Source organism: Rhinolophus sinicus, linkage group LG04 (genome assembly GCF_036562045.2).
Source record: "Rhinolophus sinicus isolate RSC01 linkage group LG04, ASM3656204v1, whole genome shotgun sequence".
NCBI lineage: Eukaryota > Metazoa > Chordata > Mammalia > Chiroptera > Rhinolophidae > Rhinolophus > Rhinolophus sinicus.
In genome coordinates this window covers 66,186,646-66,203,675 of record NC_133754.1, presented here as the reverse complement: position 1 = coordinate 66,203,675, position 17,030 = coordinate 66,186,646, and the positions used below count along the sequence as shown (strand labels likewise).

Genomic DNA, 17,030 nt, shown 5'->3' with positions numbered 1-17,030 from the left:
CAAATACTATGAACACTTTTCTTAGGGATTACTTCCCCTTTTCTTTACCCCTGATATTTCCTAGGGGGGGGGGAATATGAAAACAATGAAAACTTTTGAATAGAATAACTTACAGAAACCAAATATAAGGGGGTAAAATGGGAGGACAGACAACTCCTATTCAATCTTAGAAAAGTCAACAACATTCAAGAAACCGTATATTCCATTTAAGTCAGTATTTTCTTCATATTCACATCACAAACTAAAATCGCCATAACAGCATAATTCATAAGTTTTTATTTACTTAAGTATATGCCATTGGCCCCAGTAAGAATAAGCAACTTCTCACAAGGGATATTCAAAAGAAGGTGAAGTTTGGAAAACAATTTACCACAGACCAGCAATACGGGACACTCCTTGAGTAAGTACGGGTAATCATTATTTTTTTTAGACCAGATTTAAGAAAAATTCATTCTTGAAGGTGAATTTACCTTCCTTTTTACCCTTCTCTTTAAATAAGGAACAACACATGTATACCATTTTAAGCTTAAACAAGTAAAATACCTGGAGATCTTTCCCAATGTTGTATATTCTGCAAAGGATAATTACTTGTCATTAAAATAAGTCAACTCTTAGGCTTTAAAAACATGTTAAAGAGCATCCTGTCTTCTAACAACACCTCATTTTACAAACAGAAAATCATGCCACCAATTATGTAGATATGATTCTAAAGTTTAAACCAATGCTTTCATTTTTAAACCTTTTAGTATTTTCATAAAATTTACAGATACCAAACCATTAAAAAATTCTTTCTCAACCCACATATGCTTTAAGATATTCTTAATAGTATTGGATCTTTTACTCTGGTTGATTTAATTTATAACTAGATAGTATCCTTCTGGGTTCAAGTATGGGACCTTCAATTTTTCAGATAATTCTTCTTGGTGGTCATTAGAAAAGTGAACTTAAATGCCCCCTTGATGTGAATAAAAAGAGAATTAATTTTTTTTTTGGGGGGGCTGGGGAGGAGGTTGGGGAACTATTAAAGCAGCTTTGTTTACATTTTCAGGAATAGCAATTTTGCTAACTTTATTTTTAAACAATTATATTTGCTAGAATGGAGATGGTTTAGTTGTATTTGTAACCTCATAGCCTTCCGCAAATCATTGTATCTTCCGGTCCCAAGGACATCTCACAGACTCTGAGTCCTTCAATGGGGAATCAATGCTTTAAAAAATCAGGACTAGTTTTATTCCTTTGTTTAGTCTTGGATTTGACTAATTTGCTAAACTAATTATTCATTAATAACCTTCTCCCTTCTCATCATAAAAATGAATAGGTCATTCATTAATAACCTATACCCTTCTCATCATAAAAATAAAATCTCATGTTAATAAATCAAAATATTTCAACAGTCTTAACTTTTGCTATAGTTCTAGTACTTGCTCTTATAACTTGTTTGCTTTTTTCTTAAAAAATAAGATAACAGTAACAGAATCAATAAAAATTGACTAGAAGTAATAATTTACTAAAGCTTTTAAATATGGGTGTTTTTTTAATTAGAGAACAGAGTTAATCTAAAATAACACTTGGCTAAGTAATTTAATATTCTGTCAGTCCTGAACTGTATTACTCAGGAAAAAGACCAATACTTTTTTTTGAGGGAACAAAGAGGGGAAGATAGGAAGATGAGGTGGTTAGGGATAGGGAAGGTAAATTAAATATTTATAGATATTAAAATACATACATACAATATTTGCATTTTTAAGTAAATACCAATGGAATTCATTCAAAATTTCCTTGAGGTTCCCTCGGTGTAATAATATAGTTTAAATTAAAAGCTATGTTAACTAGATCAAGTATGGTATCTAAGTAAAAGGGAAAAAAATTCACTTAGAATAACAGATCTAAAACTGATATTACTGGTATAGGATAGTGTATATGGTATGTTTTAATTTGTATGTTTAAAAGGAATATATATACATACACATATGCTTGTATATGCATAGAAACTCTAGAAAGATACACAAGAAATTGGTAACGTTGGTCAATGCTTTTTACTTTCTACCCATCTGTAGCATGGATATTTTGTTTTCCCCATTCAAAAATATTGATTAAAAACTCACTACTAAAATAAATTTAAATCACTTAAAAAGTTATGTCAAATTAAGAAAAAGGACTTTTTTCACATCATACAAAAAATATACTAGCACATATATTGTTTTCCTAAGATCCACATAAATTTGGGTACATTTACTATATGACAGAGTAACTGTAATCTGAAGACTCAATTTTCACATGACATTAAATAGTGAAAAACACATTTTTCCTGTACCTCACTGCTACAACATTGTGGACTATGGATTGTCTCAACAGCATGCTAATATCCTTACTCTCTTTCTCTGACGGGCTAGCAATTAGATACTATTTCTCTATGAAACTCAAGAGATCTTTAAGGAAACTTCAGATTTTAAGAATCTTATTTGGCAGTGATAAGTATTATACCTGTATTATTCTGTTGGCATAGAATCAATTCTAACTTCTCTTTGTGGTTTACTTTGGATTTTATCCTGCCAAAGATGTTTGGTTTTTTGGTAAAGACAGACTTCAAACTATGTGGTGACCAAGCAAAGCCCTTATATAAAGTTTGGAATCGGATTTTTATAAATAGTTCCAATGAAAGACATTTGGGAATAGGCAAGAAAAGAAATTTTACACTTACAAAACAATTTTCAGGACACCACTTAAAATTTCAAAATAAGTCCTACTCACTTAATTACTAAAATAAACCATAAAACAAAATGGTAGTACATACATCAATGGTAGCTGCTTATTGAAAATGAGTGTCTGAGGGCATATTCCAATTTCATCCTCTTCAAATTATGCAGCTCAGATAAATGTTTATTTTACTGAAAATATGTGCAAAATTACAATATAAATACATGATTATATTAAGATGACTATTTATAATGTATTCGTATCCATAGATATAAAATGAATGCAGTAAATATAGCATACTCTCGATGAATTATTAGTACACAGTGTTTCTTAGTAAAGTACATACAACCTATTATTAAACAACATTATCTAGTTTTGAAATGTATATCCTAGGAAGTTTTTAGGATGGAAGGATACACTAAATCCCCCAGTATACCCTTTTTGGTCGGTGAAACTTAGTTCTTAAAATTTTGAAATAATATCATATTTATCTTACCAACTATTCTTAGGCTCTTTGCATTTCCTCAATTTGAAACTTTATTTCTTTACTCTGGGTATTTTCTTAATGACACTATATCAGCCAACCATACTTTTAATTCTAACACAGTATCATGTACTGTCTTTTCATTAAACACATATCAACAATGAAACAGAATCATTAAAAATTTTTTTGTCAGCACAAATTCTCAAAATTAACATTCAGGGTATTATGGGGCATCTCAATTAGATACAGTCTCAACTTTAATATTAATCGGGGCTAGGCTTTTTTTTTTTTTTGATTCTAGTCCTTAAAAATACAAATATGAACTCTACTTTAAAATTATTTGTTAAATGTATTGGGAATTGTTTCAAAAGCATCATCTACCCTGCTCCATTACACTGATTTAATGGAAACGTTTTGCTACAGCAGTTCCAACACAAACATATGCATGCAAGAGATCACCTTATAGATTCTAACTACGTAGTTATTGAAACACATCCCACCTGTCAAGTGGCATAAATGTACATCTTTTATATACAAAAGGTAAAGTGCATTATTAAATTAGTGAACTGACAGATTGTCTGCCTGGACCATATAGCTTTCAAATAGACAAATGTGAAATTCTCCCATTAGAACCAATTACTTCAAGAGGTTCCAACTAGCTTTTCCACCCTGTCATTTATTTTTTGGCCATGCTCTTTAGTGCAAATAAGCTTGTGTTTGACTCAAGTTTAAGGGACATGGCAATTTGGGGATTTAACAAGAAAAATTATAAAATGTGGCAGAACGTTAATACTTTTATAATACATTGCGTCTTTTGCATATAAGCAACAGATTAGTGCTGCTTTCAATTGCTAGGAGCACACTGCCAACTATTATGAGGAACCCGTTTCCAAATTTCATACTATTAGCTTATATTATTACAGTTTGAGTCTGTACCACATTATGCTTGGATTATTATGTGCAAACATCATCAGTGTTTTAGAATTATACAGTGAACTAGTAATTTTGGTTACTAACGTTAATGCTCATTTCTGACTGCTAACATCCAGATGCCTTAAGAGTTTAATGTCTTCAAGGCAGGGATCCTATTATTTTGAAGAATACCATGTACACTTGCAGCTTCACTTATGTCACAAATGACAATAAATAAAATGTATATTGCACAGATAAGAATAGTAGCTTATTTTATAAGATACATGGCAATACGTGTCCTAATACCAGAGTTTTTAACTGGATCTTATTTGATTATGGCTAATGAATGATTGGGAATTTAAGTATCAAAAAATCATAGCATCATTTCACTTTTCAAGGAATACATTAACTATGAAAACATGAAACAAAAGGACTGGTAGAAGGCTTAATGATTCTAATGTATAGTCAATTGCCGGTATATACGGTATATATGCATCTACCCAATCTATAGCTTTGAGATGGTAAAAACTTTGAAGTACACATACAATGTGGAAAATTTGGCTGCTTAACTAATTCTTTCCTTAAATTAATGCAAAATTTAATAATATTTATATACAATGAATTAAAGATATTTAAGTCTGACATAGTATTGCATGTATATGTATATATATATAACACACATATATACATACACATATATAGACACACACACTCAAATCTTATCAGACAAAAACCAAAAAAATCATTTAGACTTAACGGATATAAATATTTTAGAAGGGAAGGATTTAAGAGAGCGTATATAGTCACAGCAATAGTGATAGGAACACTCAAATACTGGAATATTCACAGCTCCAGTTTGCCAAAATCTGACAGGTTGATTATTATTAATAGGCACTATGATGGGCAGCAATAACAATCAGTAGTACAGTAATTCAAGTGCACACCACTCCTTCATATACCAAAAACTACTCTTATCAAGCCTATGATCGTTATTTTACAGTTAGGACGGTTTAAAAATCCTTGCTACTTTTAGAGTCTCAACACCCACCATGTGCTATTAACTCTAGTTATTAACATTATCTTCTAACCTTTAATTGTTCCATAGTGATCCAGATGGTCCACAATTATAATGAACTAATGACATTCCTTCATACTACTTGAGGAAATGTGAAATACAATCTGCAAACCAGCACCAGCATATGTCTGGGTTACTGATTGCTTGTTTTTAAGTAACATAAACCAGTGAAATTACTTTTCTTAATTCATATCATAAAGTTTTCTTAGTGACTTTACTTAGATGTATTTGGGGACAAACTTCTGGAGGAAAAAAAACTGTTAAAATAGTTTTGAATTACCTATAGCATATAAAAGAAGAGCTATATTCTGATCTCAATCCATGCAGCCAGCTCTCATCAATGAGAGCTATATTTGGGGGTTGAAATCAGTGTCTGGCTCTTAAACATGATTATATGGACTTATTGTGTAGGAGGGGAATAAAGCCAAGATAAAAGACAGTAATTTCATTCAGAATAAAATGTAGCTCAACAGATAAAAATTCAGTTAGTTAATACAGGGTGGGTTGGTACACATATACACTATATCCACTTGTTTAAAAAATTGCTTAGGTGTTGAAAAATTGCTGTGGCACTTCCTGGAAAGTAATTTTTAATACAGGTAAATGGGTGAGTCTTGTGTAAAGTAAACCTTTTTAAGTATTATAAAGAGCACCATGGAAAATGCCTGAATTTTCCTTTTAAATAAGTTTATAACCAATCTTCAAATATATTTTTCCCAGACTGAAAATTTATATTCTGAATGCTTTTTTGAGAAAACATTTTCTTCCTGGAATTAAAACACCTGTAAAAGTCAGGTTTATACTGGAAGTGTTGACACAGTTTTAAGGGTAGAAATTGCAAAAGTGTTACTAAAATATATTATTACAGATGTATTTTTATATCAGTTAACTGGTGCACCAACCCCTCTGAAATAGTGTTAAAGAAGAAGCATAAAATATAACACCTTGAGTCCATGATATATTTTGGGAAAAAACCTCTCACAACCTTCAAATTAGCAAGAAAAGCTAAAACATCAAGATTTCCATAGCAAAGCCATAGGATGAAGCCTCCCACTCAATAGTGACATAAAAGTAATTCCTGAAACTTTGGAGTGAATAAAATATATGATACAATAAACAGAGGTAAAGATGGGATTGTACTAGTTTAGAATAACCAATTAAAACTTTCCCATGGCTTTGATATGGCAACTATAAACTGTAGGGTTACCACAAAATTTGAAATTATAGAATACTATAGTAACTCTAAGGTTTGATTCTTAAATGGTACCTTTTAATATTCAGTTATCCAATGGACAATCAATATATTTCTACTTGTACTTTTATAAATATATTTATACTATTTTTGAGGTCAATTTCTGTTTCTGTGGTAACTGTCCTACAGGTAAGCTTCGCAGCTTTTAATGAAGTAGGGATGGAATACTTTTTTTGGGAAATTGTTAAATAGTAATTCACACTTCCACATTAGGTATATGTATCTTTTTTTCAGGATTATGTCATAGTGCAATGTAAATCTTAGTTATGGTATTTAGAAGGTCAGAATATCACATTTTGTGCTGATTTGCATACTTCAATAGTCTGGAGCAGATGAAGCAGCTAAACTATTTAGCTCTGGGAAGGTTGGAATTCCCGTAAGAATTATAGTGTTGTATGCAGTAACGTAACATGAGAATCAGACTCCTTGAAGTATAAACTACTAGAGGTATCACTAATAACAAAGGGCCAAAAAAGAGTAAAAACTTCTTCAAATGATTATGGATCAGTACTTTAGCCAATTTATGATTTTAAATTTTGCCTGATGGAGTTCAATTTCACTCTAGTCGAGGCATTCTTGGTCTTCACCACTGGCCCTTCTGCCATCCATTCTCTTTTCTTTATGGCTGTTGCAAATTTTCCTCATCTCTTCTTCATACTTGATAAAATTCTCCCCAAACCTTGTCCAAGCTTTGAATGGAACAGTAATAGTATTACGGTAAGGTGGCCTCACTTCACTTACCTTCAGGAAAATTCCATATTTATTAGAGCCCACATCAAAGTAGAACCTTTTATTGTCCACTCTGAAAGAAGTCCCCTCTGGGAGTTCAAGTGGGTCATCATCTCCACCTCTTCGTTCTTCTATGTCCCCTTCGCCATAGTCTTCAATTAGCTGAACCAAGGCATCACGAAACTCAATCATTCCTTGTGCTGGGAGGACAATAGTCTGTTCTTGGCCCAAACTATGGCCAAAATAACCTATCATGCCAGTCCCACGCATCATGGTTTGTCTAATCCTTAGGAAGCGACCCCGCTGATTTTCCTTTAGGTCTAGATAATATTTCCTATTGTCCCTCTCTATGTAGTCGGTTTTAAGGACACTGTGAGGGTGCTCCTCGGAACCCACCGACACTGGTGGGGAGGGTGCAGAGTGCTTCTGTCTTCTCCTGGAGCCTTGTTCCTTGCAGTGGCCGTGCTCTTGCCGGTGGCCTTTCAGGCCCAGGTGGGCGTAATGCTCGATGAAGTCCCCTAGACAGTCCTTCAGTTCCGCTGCCACTGACAGGGAGAGGGTCAGTTTACTCTTTCTGATATTGTCCTGCCGGCCTCTCCCTATCCACACTTCGGCTATCTTTAGGAACCGGCCCCGGGAGCTCTGCTTCACGTCTAGGTAAAACCTCTTTTTCTGGATGTCCACTCGTTTGGAGGCCAGCTCCTGGATTTCGGCTGCGCCCCCAGGCTGATTAGGGGTGGCTGAAGCCACGTAGTGGGGGTAGTGGGAGTGCTGGGCCTGGGGATAGAGTCTACTCTTGCTTAGGCCAGAGCCCCCTACATTCTTGCCGCCGCGGCCGCGGCCGCTGCCGCCGCCTCCCCTTCGCCTGGCTCTTTCCATCTTCAGCTGCAAGTGACAAACAGACACACGGGGTGGGGTGGGGGAGGGGTGTTGAGAACAATCGCAGACGCCCCTCGGCCTGCGCTGCCCCCGCCTCCGCCTGGGACCCCCACACTGGGTTCCGCTCCCACGGCGCCGGCCACCCCAGCGCAGAGCTCCGGCCCCTACCGGACGGTCGGCGGCGACGGGCGGCATACCCAGTTCTGCACCGCACACACAGCATCCCTTCGCCACCCCTGGCCTCCCGCTCCCGCTCGCCGCCGGACCGCCCGCCTCGGGCTCGGCAGCCCCGGGGTCCCCAGCCAGCAGACACTCACATCAGCGTTGCCATCACCGCAGCCACCGATGCCCTTCACGACCGCCGCCGCCGCCAGCGCTCGGCCCCTCTGCTGCAGCCGCCGCAGCCGCCGCCCCCCTCCTGCTTCCCCGCCGCCGCCGATCGCACCACCTCCCGCCGGAGGAGCCGGGCAGGGGCATTGCCTGCGGCGCCCACCGCCGCCGCCCCTCCTGCGGCCGCTGCGGGGGCCGCCGTCTCTCTTCCGGCACTAACCCGACACCCGCCAGGGAGGGGAGGAGAGGAATGGGGAGGGTGGCGGGCAGTGGACCCCGCCTCCTCTAGCACAACCCGCTGAATGGAAGAGGGGATATCGCGTTCTCCCTCGGGGTGCGCCCTGATCGAAGCCCAGCGCGTGGGGATGGAGCGTGAGTGCGAGGTGACCCGACAGGTGTGAAGATGGGAATAAGGACCCGGGTGGCGAGAGTGTTCTGACTTCTCCAGAATCCGCCGGGAAGTAGGACTCTCGGCCCACCGGCAATCGCACAGAGACTACACTTCCCAGAGTGCTCAGCAGCAGCGAGAGTCCCTGCGCATGCGCACCGCTCAGTCAGCTGGGCTGTCTTGGGCGGGCTGAAACGGGGCGGAGCGGAGGATGGGGCGGGACGGAAGGGGTAGGACAAGGTAGTCTCCCTTAGGTGATGTGTACTTTGTGCGCCGTGACGCTCCAGCGTGCATTCTGCAGAGCGGGAATAAAGCCTGTTGAATTGGTGTCTAGCCTGGATTTCTGGGTTCCAGGACCTGGTGTTGTGAAGCTCCATGTCATCCAGCTGAAGGAGAAGATCCGTTGAACTGGCTCTTCTCAGGGTAACGTGTCCTCCCCACCCCTACTTCCGCCAGCTCCAGACCCTGGGCTATCACTCTAGCCTTCTCCGACCCTGGAGGTGCTCAGTTCCGCAGAGCAAGCCTTGGGCTGTGTGAGAGGGATCCTTAGAAACGGACATCTTCCTTCTCCTTTCCACCTCCGAAGCACCCAGGAAAAGGAATCCTGACCGCTCGCAGGCCTTCTCAGAGCTGTCAGTCAAAAAGTGTGTTTTCTCATCCCTTCTGCCCCCAGCTTGTGCCTTTCATGTGGTCTTAGGATTCTCTCCTTTCCATAAGGCCTTTACTGCTGCAGAAATTGAGCCACTCCATGTTTACACAATAAAGTCGAAAGAGATAACCTGATGCGCGTAATTTAACAAATTATGTTGGATTTCTTGAGTTCAAGTCAGTCCTTAATTTTTTTGTTTTGTTTTCTGGCTGAATCTGAGTTGTTTTCTGGATAGCTTTGAGTATGTAAAAAATACTACTCCCCGTGGAAGAGGGTAATAAAATTCTTAGGATGCAAATTTAGCAGTCTTTTAAGTCAGGGTACATTTTTGTATATTAACTTTTAGGGAGTGGAAAGTCCGGTGGGTAGGAGAGTTCAGATTTGATGTCACTGAATAGAAGAGTGGTCTAGGCTGTTTACATAAATTTGGAAGTCATCTGTGTGCCATAGATAATTTTAAAGTCATCAGACTGGATGTGATCTCCAAGGGAGTGCATGTAGATAGAAAAGAGAATGAACAAGCCTGAATCTAGAATGCTGTGATGTTTAGAGTTTGGAGAGGTAAGGAAGTACCAGCAGATGGTACTGAGAAGGAATTCTTATTGATGTAGTTGGAGAATCCAGAATTGTCACAGAAGCCCAATAAAGTGTTTCACGAAGGTGGGTATGATTAATTGTGGCATATGCTGCTGGTACATTGAGCCAGATGCGTACTGAGAATTGACTAGGATTTGGCAACATGTAGGTCATTGGTAACCTTGATATGAGCCCTTCTGGTGGGATGGAGCCGATACAGTGGGTTTAAGAGACAATGGAAGAAGTGGAAATGGAGATGCTAGTCTCCAATGGATGACTCGTTTGAGTAGTTTTTCTATAAAGGAGAGGAATGGAGCAGTTAACCAAGAATCAAAAAACATTTTTTTTTTTTTTTTTTTTTAAGATGGCAGAAATTGCAGTATGCTTATATACTGATGGGACTTTGGGACTTTTCTGATAGACTAGTAGAGAGTGAAAACATTGAGTAGATAGGGGGTATGGAATCTAGTGCACACATAGAGGGGCTGGATTTAGGAGCACAGTTAGCTTATGGGGAATATATATACCTATATATCTCTATATTTGTCTGTCTTATTCAACCTCGCATCATAATAGCATGGGCCAATTCTCAATTCCTTATTGACACACACACACACACACACACACACACATATGAGTATGTATTCCTCAGTTGGCAAGCGGGAGACTTAGGAGAGCCAACGGTATAGTTCTAGTTCAAGTCTGAAGGCCTGAGAACCAGGAGAACTGATGGTATATATTTCAGTCTAAGTCTGAGTTTGAAGGCAAGAGAAGACTAATGGCATAGCTTGAAGACTGTCAGTCAGAGTGAATTCTCCCTTTACTCATCCTTTTTGTTCTATTTACGTCTTCAACAGAAGGGGAGGACAGTCTGCTTTACTTAGTTTACTGATTTCAGTGTTAATGTCATCTGGAAACAGCCTCACAGACATACCCAGAATAATGTTTAGCTAAATATCTGAGCACCACATGGCCCAGTCAAGTTGACACTATAAAATTAACCATCACAGTAGAGTATATGGGCATAGATGCAATTATGTAAATAAAATCAGAGTAGGAGCTTGTGTAAATTCTTTTTTGATTGCTTAAGTGAAATCTGAAGCAAGGTCATAGGCTTAAAGTGAGGAGGAGGGAGGAGATATGATAGATTTAAGTAGACAGGAGAAGGTATGCAATAGAAGGGGAAGATAGTAAATAATTAATGAAAAGTAGAATTGCTAGGAAAACTAAGGGCCCACTTGAGGTTGGTGGTCAAAATTTAAAATGACACCAGTCAACATTGGTTGTGTTTTTTACCCGCTGCATTCATTCAGCTGCATAGTTATAGGCACTGAGTAAGCAACCCTGTTTTTATTCAGGGTTAGAGTTTTGCTAGGAGAGAATAATGAAGCCAGCGGTGGGCAATGAAGCTAAGGGAGTAAGCAAGGAAGTAGTTAAAACTTTGTAATTTAAACTGGAAGTAAAGACTACTAGGGGGTGAGGCAAGTGAAAAGGTAGTAGGATCATTGGATTATTGGTCCCAGTTGGGTCAAAAGAGCGTTTGAGTTGTGCTTCTAGAGCGAATGAGCTTGAAAAATAGATGTTGATTGGGTAGTGAGTTGCTTGGGATTGAGATTATGGAAGGATTTAGTCATTGGTAATGAAATGATGTCCTCATGTGAACAGCCCAGTGGAGCAAGGTGTAGGTAAGATTACTGGAGGAGAGCTACTCAGAAAACTGAGAGACAATATTGCGCACCAAACATTGTGACCTACTGGACGAGTAGAGGGTAATAGGGGAGGCTATAGATATAAATGGCTACAGTCCTGGTGGCCACGGTGATGAGCATGGTCCATTAACACTTGATCTGTATCTAACACTGGAAAGTTAGGTATTGAGTTATGTATGGTTACATGGCAACTCATAGCCAATCCATAAGCCCTCATGGACTTCTGATCTTTAACCAAAGTGTTCTTTTATGAGTGGCAGATGACGGGAGGCATCTTTTCTTAGTTGTTGGCTTGAAATCCTTCACCAAAGGCTAGTGATAATGCAGCTTCTGTAGAAAAAGCTTTTCTTTCTTTCTTTTTTTTTTTTTTGTAGGCTTCTTCTTTGGCTTGTCTTATCTCTCAGGGTTGTGAATAATTTATTGGTGAGGAGGCAGGCAGAGAAATAGGAACATTCTATGACCTATAATTTTATATCTAGGAATCTATCTTGTAGAAATAATAATATGAAAGCCTAAAGGTGTACACAGAGGTGTTCACTGAACATTAGTTGTGATAAAATTTGCAAGCAACCTAACTGTCATCCATAGGGAATAGTTACTATTCAATAGGAATATCAATATCAATAGGGATAAAGAACATGCAATTCTATACAGTTCAAAAGTCAGATCACAAAGTGGTCTTAGGTTTTACTTACCACATTCCATCAGCAGGGATATGTTCAGTTGCAAATAATGGAAAAGCCAAATCAAACTGGCTTCAGCCATTAGAGATTGCTTATTAGCCTATTTAATTGACATATCGTGAGACAGAGTGACCTTGAGGCAAGTTCATTCAGAGCTCTGACTATTTTTCTGGCCCTGTGCTTGGCCTTCTTCCATGAGGCATGAAGGTGCTTTATCTTCTGGGTGATTTCTTCTATAGCCACAACCATAGCTATGTATTTCCCCCTTCACATCTAACCGGAGCCAAAGCCTTGTTTTCCATACCATGGAAGGAGAATCCTGAGCTTTGTTACAATTGGACCACCTTGGATCCAGTAATATGAACAGGAGATGTAGACCAGAGAACTGAGACCTGTGTAATAGGTCTTATCCCTGAATTAATGGTGTGGCAAGAGGAATGGGATTTCCCTATTGGCCTTAAAACAATTGGGTGTCATTCCTGGGACTCACTGAGAGCTGAGGTGGGGAGTGCTAAATGGGTGTGTTACTGTCATCTTTCTTAGTATTAATGTAATCAATCCTCTTTATCTTCCTCTATTCTTGATTTTACTAAAACCATGACACTGTTTATTCTCAGGATCCCAAAATGGAAAAATATAAGTCACTTTATTATTTACAGAGTCCCTTCCTGTTACTCTCAGATTGCTCAAGAACAGAAGGAGGTATACAGGGAAGAGGAAAGGAGCGAGGGAGAGAGAGAGAGCAGGAGAGGGGTAGCTATCATGCTTGCTGAGAAACAAACTAGAATACTAATTCTCCCTTCACATACCTCACCTCAATTCCATGCTTTTACTTGTAGGATCCCCTGTTAACTGATTATGTATCCTCCTGAATTGTTCTTTGCCTTTACAGAGACACAGAATTTCATAATTTAAAATTTAAATGGTATCTATTACTAAGTTTTTTTTTGTTTTACTTAGCACATATGTTACAGAACTTCTCACTGTAGTTAATACATATAGCTGTATTTTATTCTTTTACTTACTGTTTGTTATGCTGTATTATGGATATGTTATTGTTTAACTATTAATTTACCCTACTAATTGCTTCTAGTATTTTTGCTATTACAGACTGATACAATGAACATTCTTTGAATACATCGTTGTGCATATGTGCATGTATTTCCATAGGACAGATATAATTGTTGGTTTGAAGGGTATGCAGATTTAAAGTTTTGATAACTTCTATAAGTGATCAAAACTGTCCTTGAAAATGCTGAGCCAGTGTCTGTTCTTTTGTAAATATTGTAGAAAATCTTTTTGATTTTTGCTGACAGTGGTATATCAGAATTATAGACAGTTTTGTTGGCCTCATTTATTGAATACTTTGATTTTTCTTAAATATTAGGAATGCCTTTATCAAATATGTCAAATTTCTATATTTACATGGATCTGTTTCTGGATATGGTATGTTTTATTCCTTTGATTATATCTTAATTTTTATACCAATCCCACACTATTTTGATTACTGCTGCTTTGTACGGTTTTATATTTAGTAGAGTGAGTTTCCACTTATTGGTCTTATTTTTTTTAAAAAAGTATTTACTGCTCTTGAGCATTTTTTTCTTCCTAGTGAACCTTAATATAAACTTGTGTGGTTTGATGAAAATCCTGCTGACATTTTTTTCTTGGTATTGCTTCTGGAGTGTATTGATTTAATTCATATATTTGCAGTTTTGAGACTCACTGTATCTTGTCTAGCCCGTTTTTCCACATCTTAGTAAACTTCTCTAGTTGTTTTTAAAATGGGTCTTATATATTTTATATTAGGTTTATTCCTCAGTAGGTGGTCATTTTTGCTGTTAGCTGAGTTTAGATATAAATTATATTTTTAATTCCTTCTTGCTTGTGTACAGAAAAGTACTTAATTTATAGAAAAGCACTTAATTTGGGTATGCTTATCTTGAATCTAGTCATCTCAGGAGTATTTGTTCCTTTTAATTAAATAGATAAATTATCTGCCCTCAAAGAGATACCAGGAAAAATTACTTATTTTAGGAGACTTTAGCTTTTTTATAAAAATTAAGCTTACCTCTTGTAAAAGCTGGTTAGTAATAGCAGTCAGACTCTTTTAAAGGTGATTTTCTTTCTTTGTTGATAAAATGCTTAATATATGGAAGGATTAAGAAAGAAGATGGCTTTTAAGTAATTTCTTCATGGGGAAATAAGAAATTAAAACAATTTCACATTCCCCAAAATAAATAGAACCAATGACCTTCCCTCCTCAGGCTACTTCAAGGCTTTGTTTCTTTTTGACTCATGTTCTTGTCTCTGCATTTTTATGATCTCTTCCACCGTTAGTCTAATAGGCTAGCTTCCAGGGAAGGGCAGAGATTCACCTCTATTTAAGTCTCTTTTAGACTAATAAGATAGAGGGATGGGATCTTTCTAGTCTGTGGTAGGAAAAATAGAAGCCATTGGAAGAAGTATCAAAGCTTTGTTGTTTCTCCTGGAACTTTTGATGTGCAGGCATGATACATCATCTATTGGTGCCAGATCTGCTTTTGCTGTTCATTCGTAAAATGAAGGCACTGAAATACAGTAGAAAGATAATTGGATTAGAAGATAATTTTTGCCTTCTAGGAGGTGTTATAAAATTGCTGATTTTTTCCTTTTATTCATTTTACATAAACTTGCCCTGTCTGTGAAGAGACTATTTTAGGAGTTCTCATGAAAGATTTGCATTAGGAAAATTTATGGTTGCTTTCGGAATTCTGTATTAATTTTCTAATTTATTTTTCACCCAATCTTTGTTTTTTTATCCTTAACTAGTCTTCCCACATGTAAATTGGTCTTTTTTTTTTTTTATTTTGCCCCCGTCCCCCCACCCCTGCTTTTTAAGCCATTGGTTTTCAGTCGAGTTGTAGTTAAATTGGTTTTATTGTAAAATTTATGCATTTTTATTTCTACCTGGCAAGGCTGAATTTCAACCTAATGCAGAGCTTTGCATCTGAAAGTGAAATATCACTCCCATTTAGTTATTTTCTATTTAATTGCTACTTAATGTTATTTTGGTTCTTGTTGTGATTTAAAAAGGTTTTGAAACTATGACGTTACAAAAATTATGGTATTGTAACTTTGTGTAGCTATTTTGTTTATTCTTATAATTTATTTTTATTTAGGATAAGGGATTAAAGGAAGACAAGGATTGACCATATAAATTTATTTTCACTTATATTTGTGTATTAGAATGCAAGCACAGAAAACTTGATTCAAATAGGCTTAAAAAATAAGGAAATTTATTATTAAAATATAACTTGAAGGCTGAGATAAGGCTGACTTGAAGACTGGTTTGTTCTATTGACGCTGACTCCATTTCTCATCTTTGCCTTCTGTGTGTTGGCTTCGTGTCTAAGTTGGCGTGTCCCCAAGCTGACTTCCATGATGGTGGCAAAATGGCTTTAGAAGGCCCAGGCACCTTCTCAAATAGAGGGCATCTCTTCTGGTAGCTTTCTTACCAGAGGAAGGCAGTGCCATTCTCAGAACCTTCCCTAAACACCTCCTCTTGTGTCACTGGCCTGAATTAAGTCATTTATTTTCTTATTATACTAAATCCAGGGGAATGTCTTGAGGGTAGGCCTGAGTTTCTGAATCATCATTGTGGCATGGGGAATGGGACTCCCTTTAGATCAGCTGGGTTTATCATGGGAGCTGGGAGTGGGAGCAGCTTCCCTTAACACATTGGTTTTGTGGGTAACTGGTGATTATCTGAATTAAATTTATGGTACTGTAAAAAGGGTGCAGGGTGGAATGGATACAGCATAGGCAACCATCAATGTCCAATTCATAATGAGTCCTATAAAATATCATCGCAGACCATCTGAAGTAACAGTAATCAATATAAAAGGAAAAATAGACAGAGCAAGTTTTAAATGGACTTACTTGAAATCTTTCTTTGCAGTTTCCCAGTTTATAATGGTTGATTTCAGCTGACTGGCTATAGCTACTTACAGAACAGAGGAAATTCATTAAAAAAAATGAATTATTCAGTTGGATCGTGAAATTCAGTTATAAAGCACTTCACTGTGCCGTGGATTCAGTTCAGGTCAAGTCACGTTCTGGTTTGTGGGCAGTGAGGCTTTTCACAATGACACAGCATAGAGAGAGGCTTTTATCTTTTCCCCCTGTTGCCAGCATTTTAATGGCACTTTATTGTATTAATTTGGTTCCATTTGCACTTTATTTCAATTGACTTTATTAACAGTTTTTATTTATACTTTATTAATGCAAATTATATATTATATAATGTTTGACAGTAATGAAAATTTGGTAGACAAAGAAATATAAACAAACAGGTCTTAAAAAAACACAACCGAAAACATCCTGTTGCTTTTTAAAATTGCAGTGACTTACTATAGCCAAACCAAATGCTAGTAGGTAGTTTTATTTAGCTTTTCTAAATTTGTTTGGAGGGAAATTAAGATTAGCAGAAATCTAGCAATGGATTAATGGAAGTCTTGAAAGCCTCTTTAGGGAATTTACTGAGGGCTTTGTTATGTATTATTTGGTTCCTCTTTGTTTTTCTCCATCCCCTCCTATTTTGTTAATACCTGAAAAGTAGAAAGATATTCTTAAAAACAATACAGGGCAATACCCTATAAATTACACCTTCTACAATAAAATATAGA

General features: G+C 37.4%; 2 protein-coding genes across 5 annotated transcripts in view; one reads left to right on the top strand and one right to left on the bottom strand.

Moving 5' to 3' along the window:
- Window positions 1–8,478, bottom strand: part of PURG (purine rich element binding protein G) — a 32,582-nt gene extending 24,104 nt beyond the window's left edge. The window contains 2 exon segments of the mRNA XM_019750506.2: window positions 7,162–8,034; window positions 8,346–8,478. Coding sequence (XP_019606065.1) covers window positions 7,162–8,028 — 867 coding nt within the window. The 5' untranslated portion in view covers window positions 8,029–8,034; window positions 8,346–8,478.
- Window positions 8,479–8,968: 490 nt separating this feature from the next.
- WRN (WRN RecQ like helicase) overlaps window positions 8,969–17,030 on the top strand; it is a 118,105-nt gene continuing 110,043 nt past the window's right edge. For all 4 annotated transcript variants that reach the window (XM_074329691.1, XM_074329690.1, XM_074329689.1 and 1 more), the window contains exon 1: window positions 8,969–9,169. The gene's annotated coding sequence lies outside the window, so the exon portion shown is untranslated. The remainder of the gene's footprint in view (window positions 9,170–17,030) is intronic.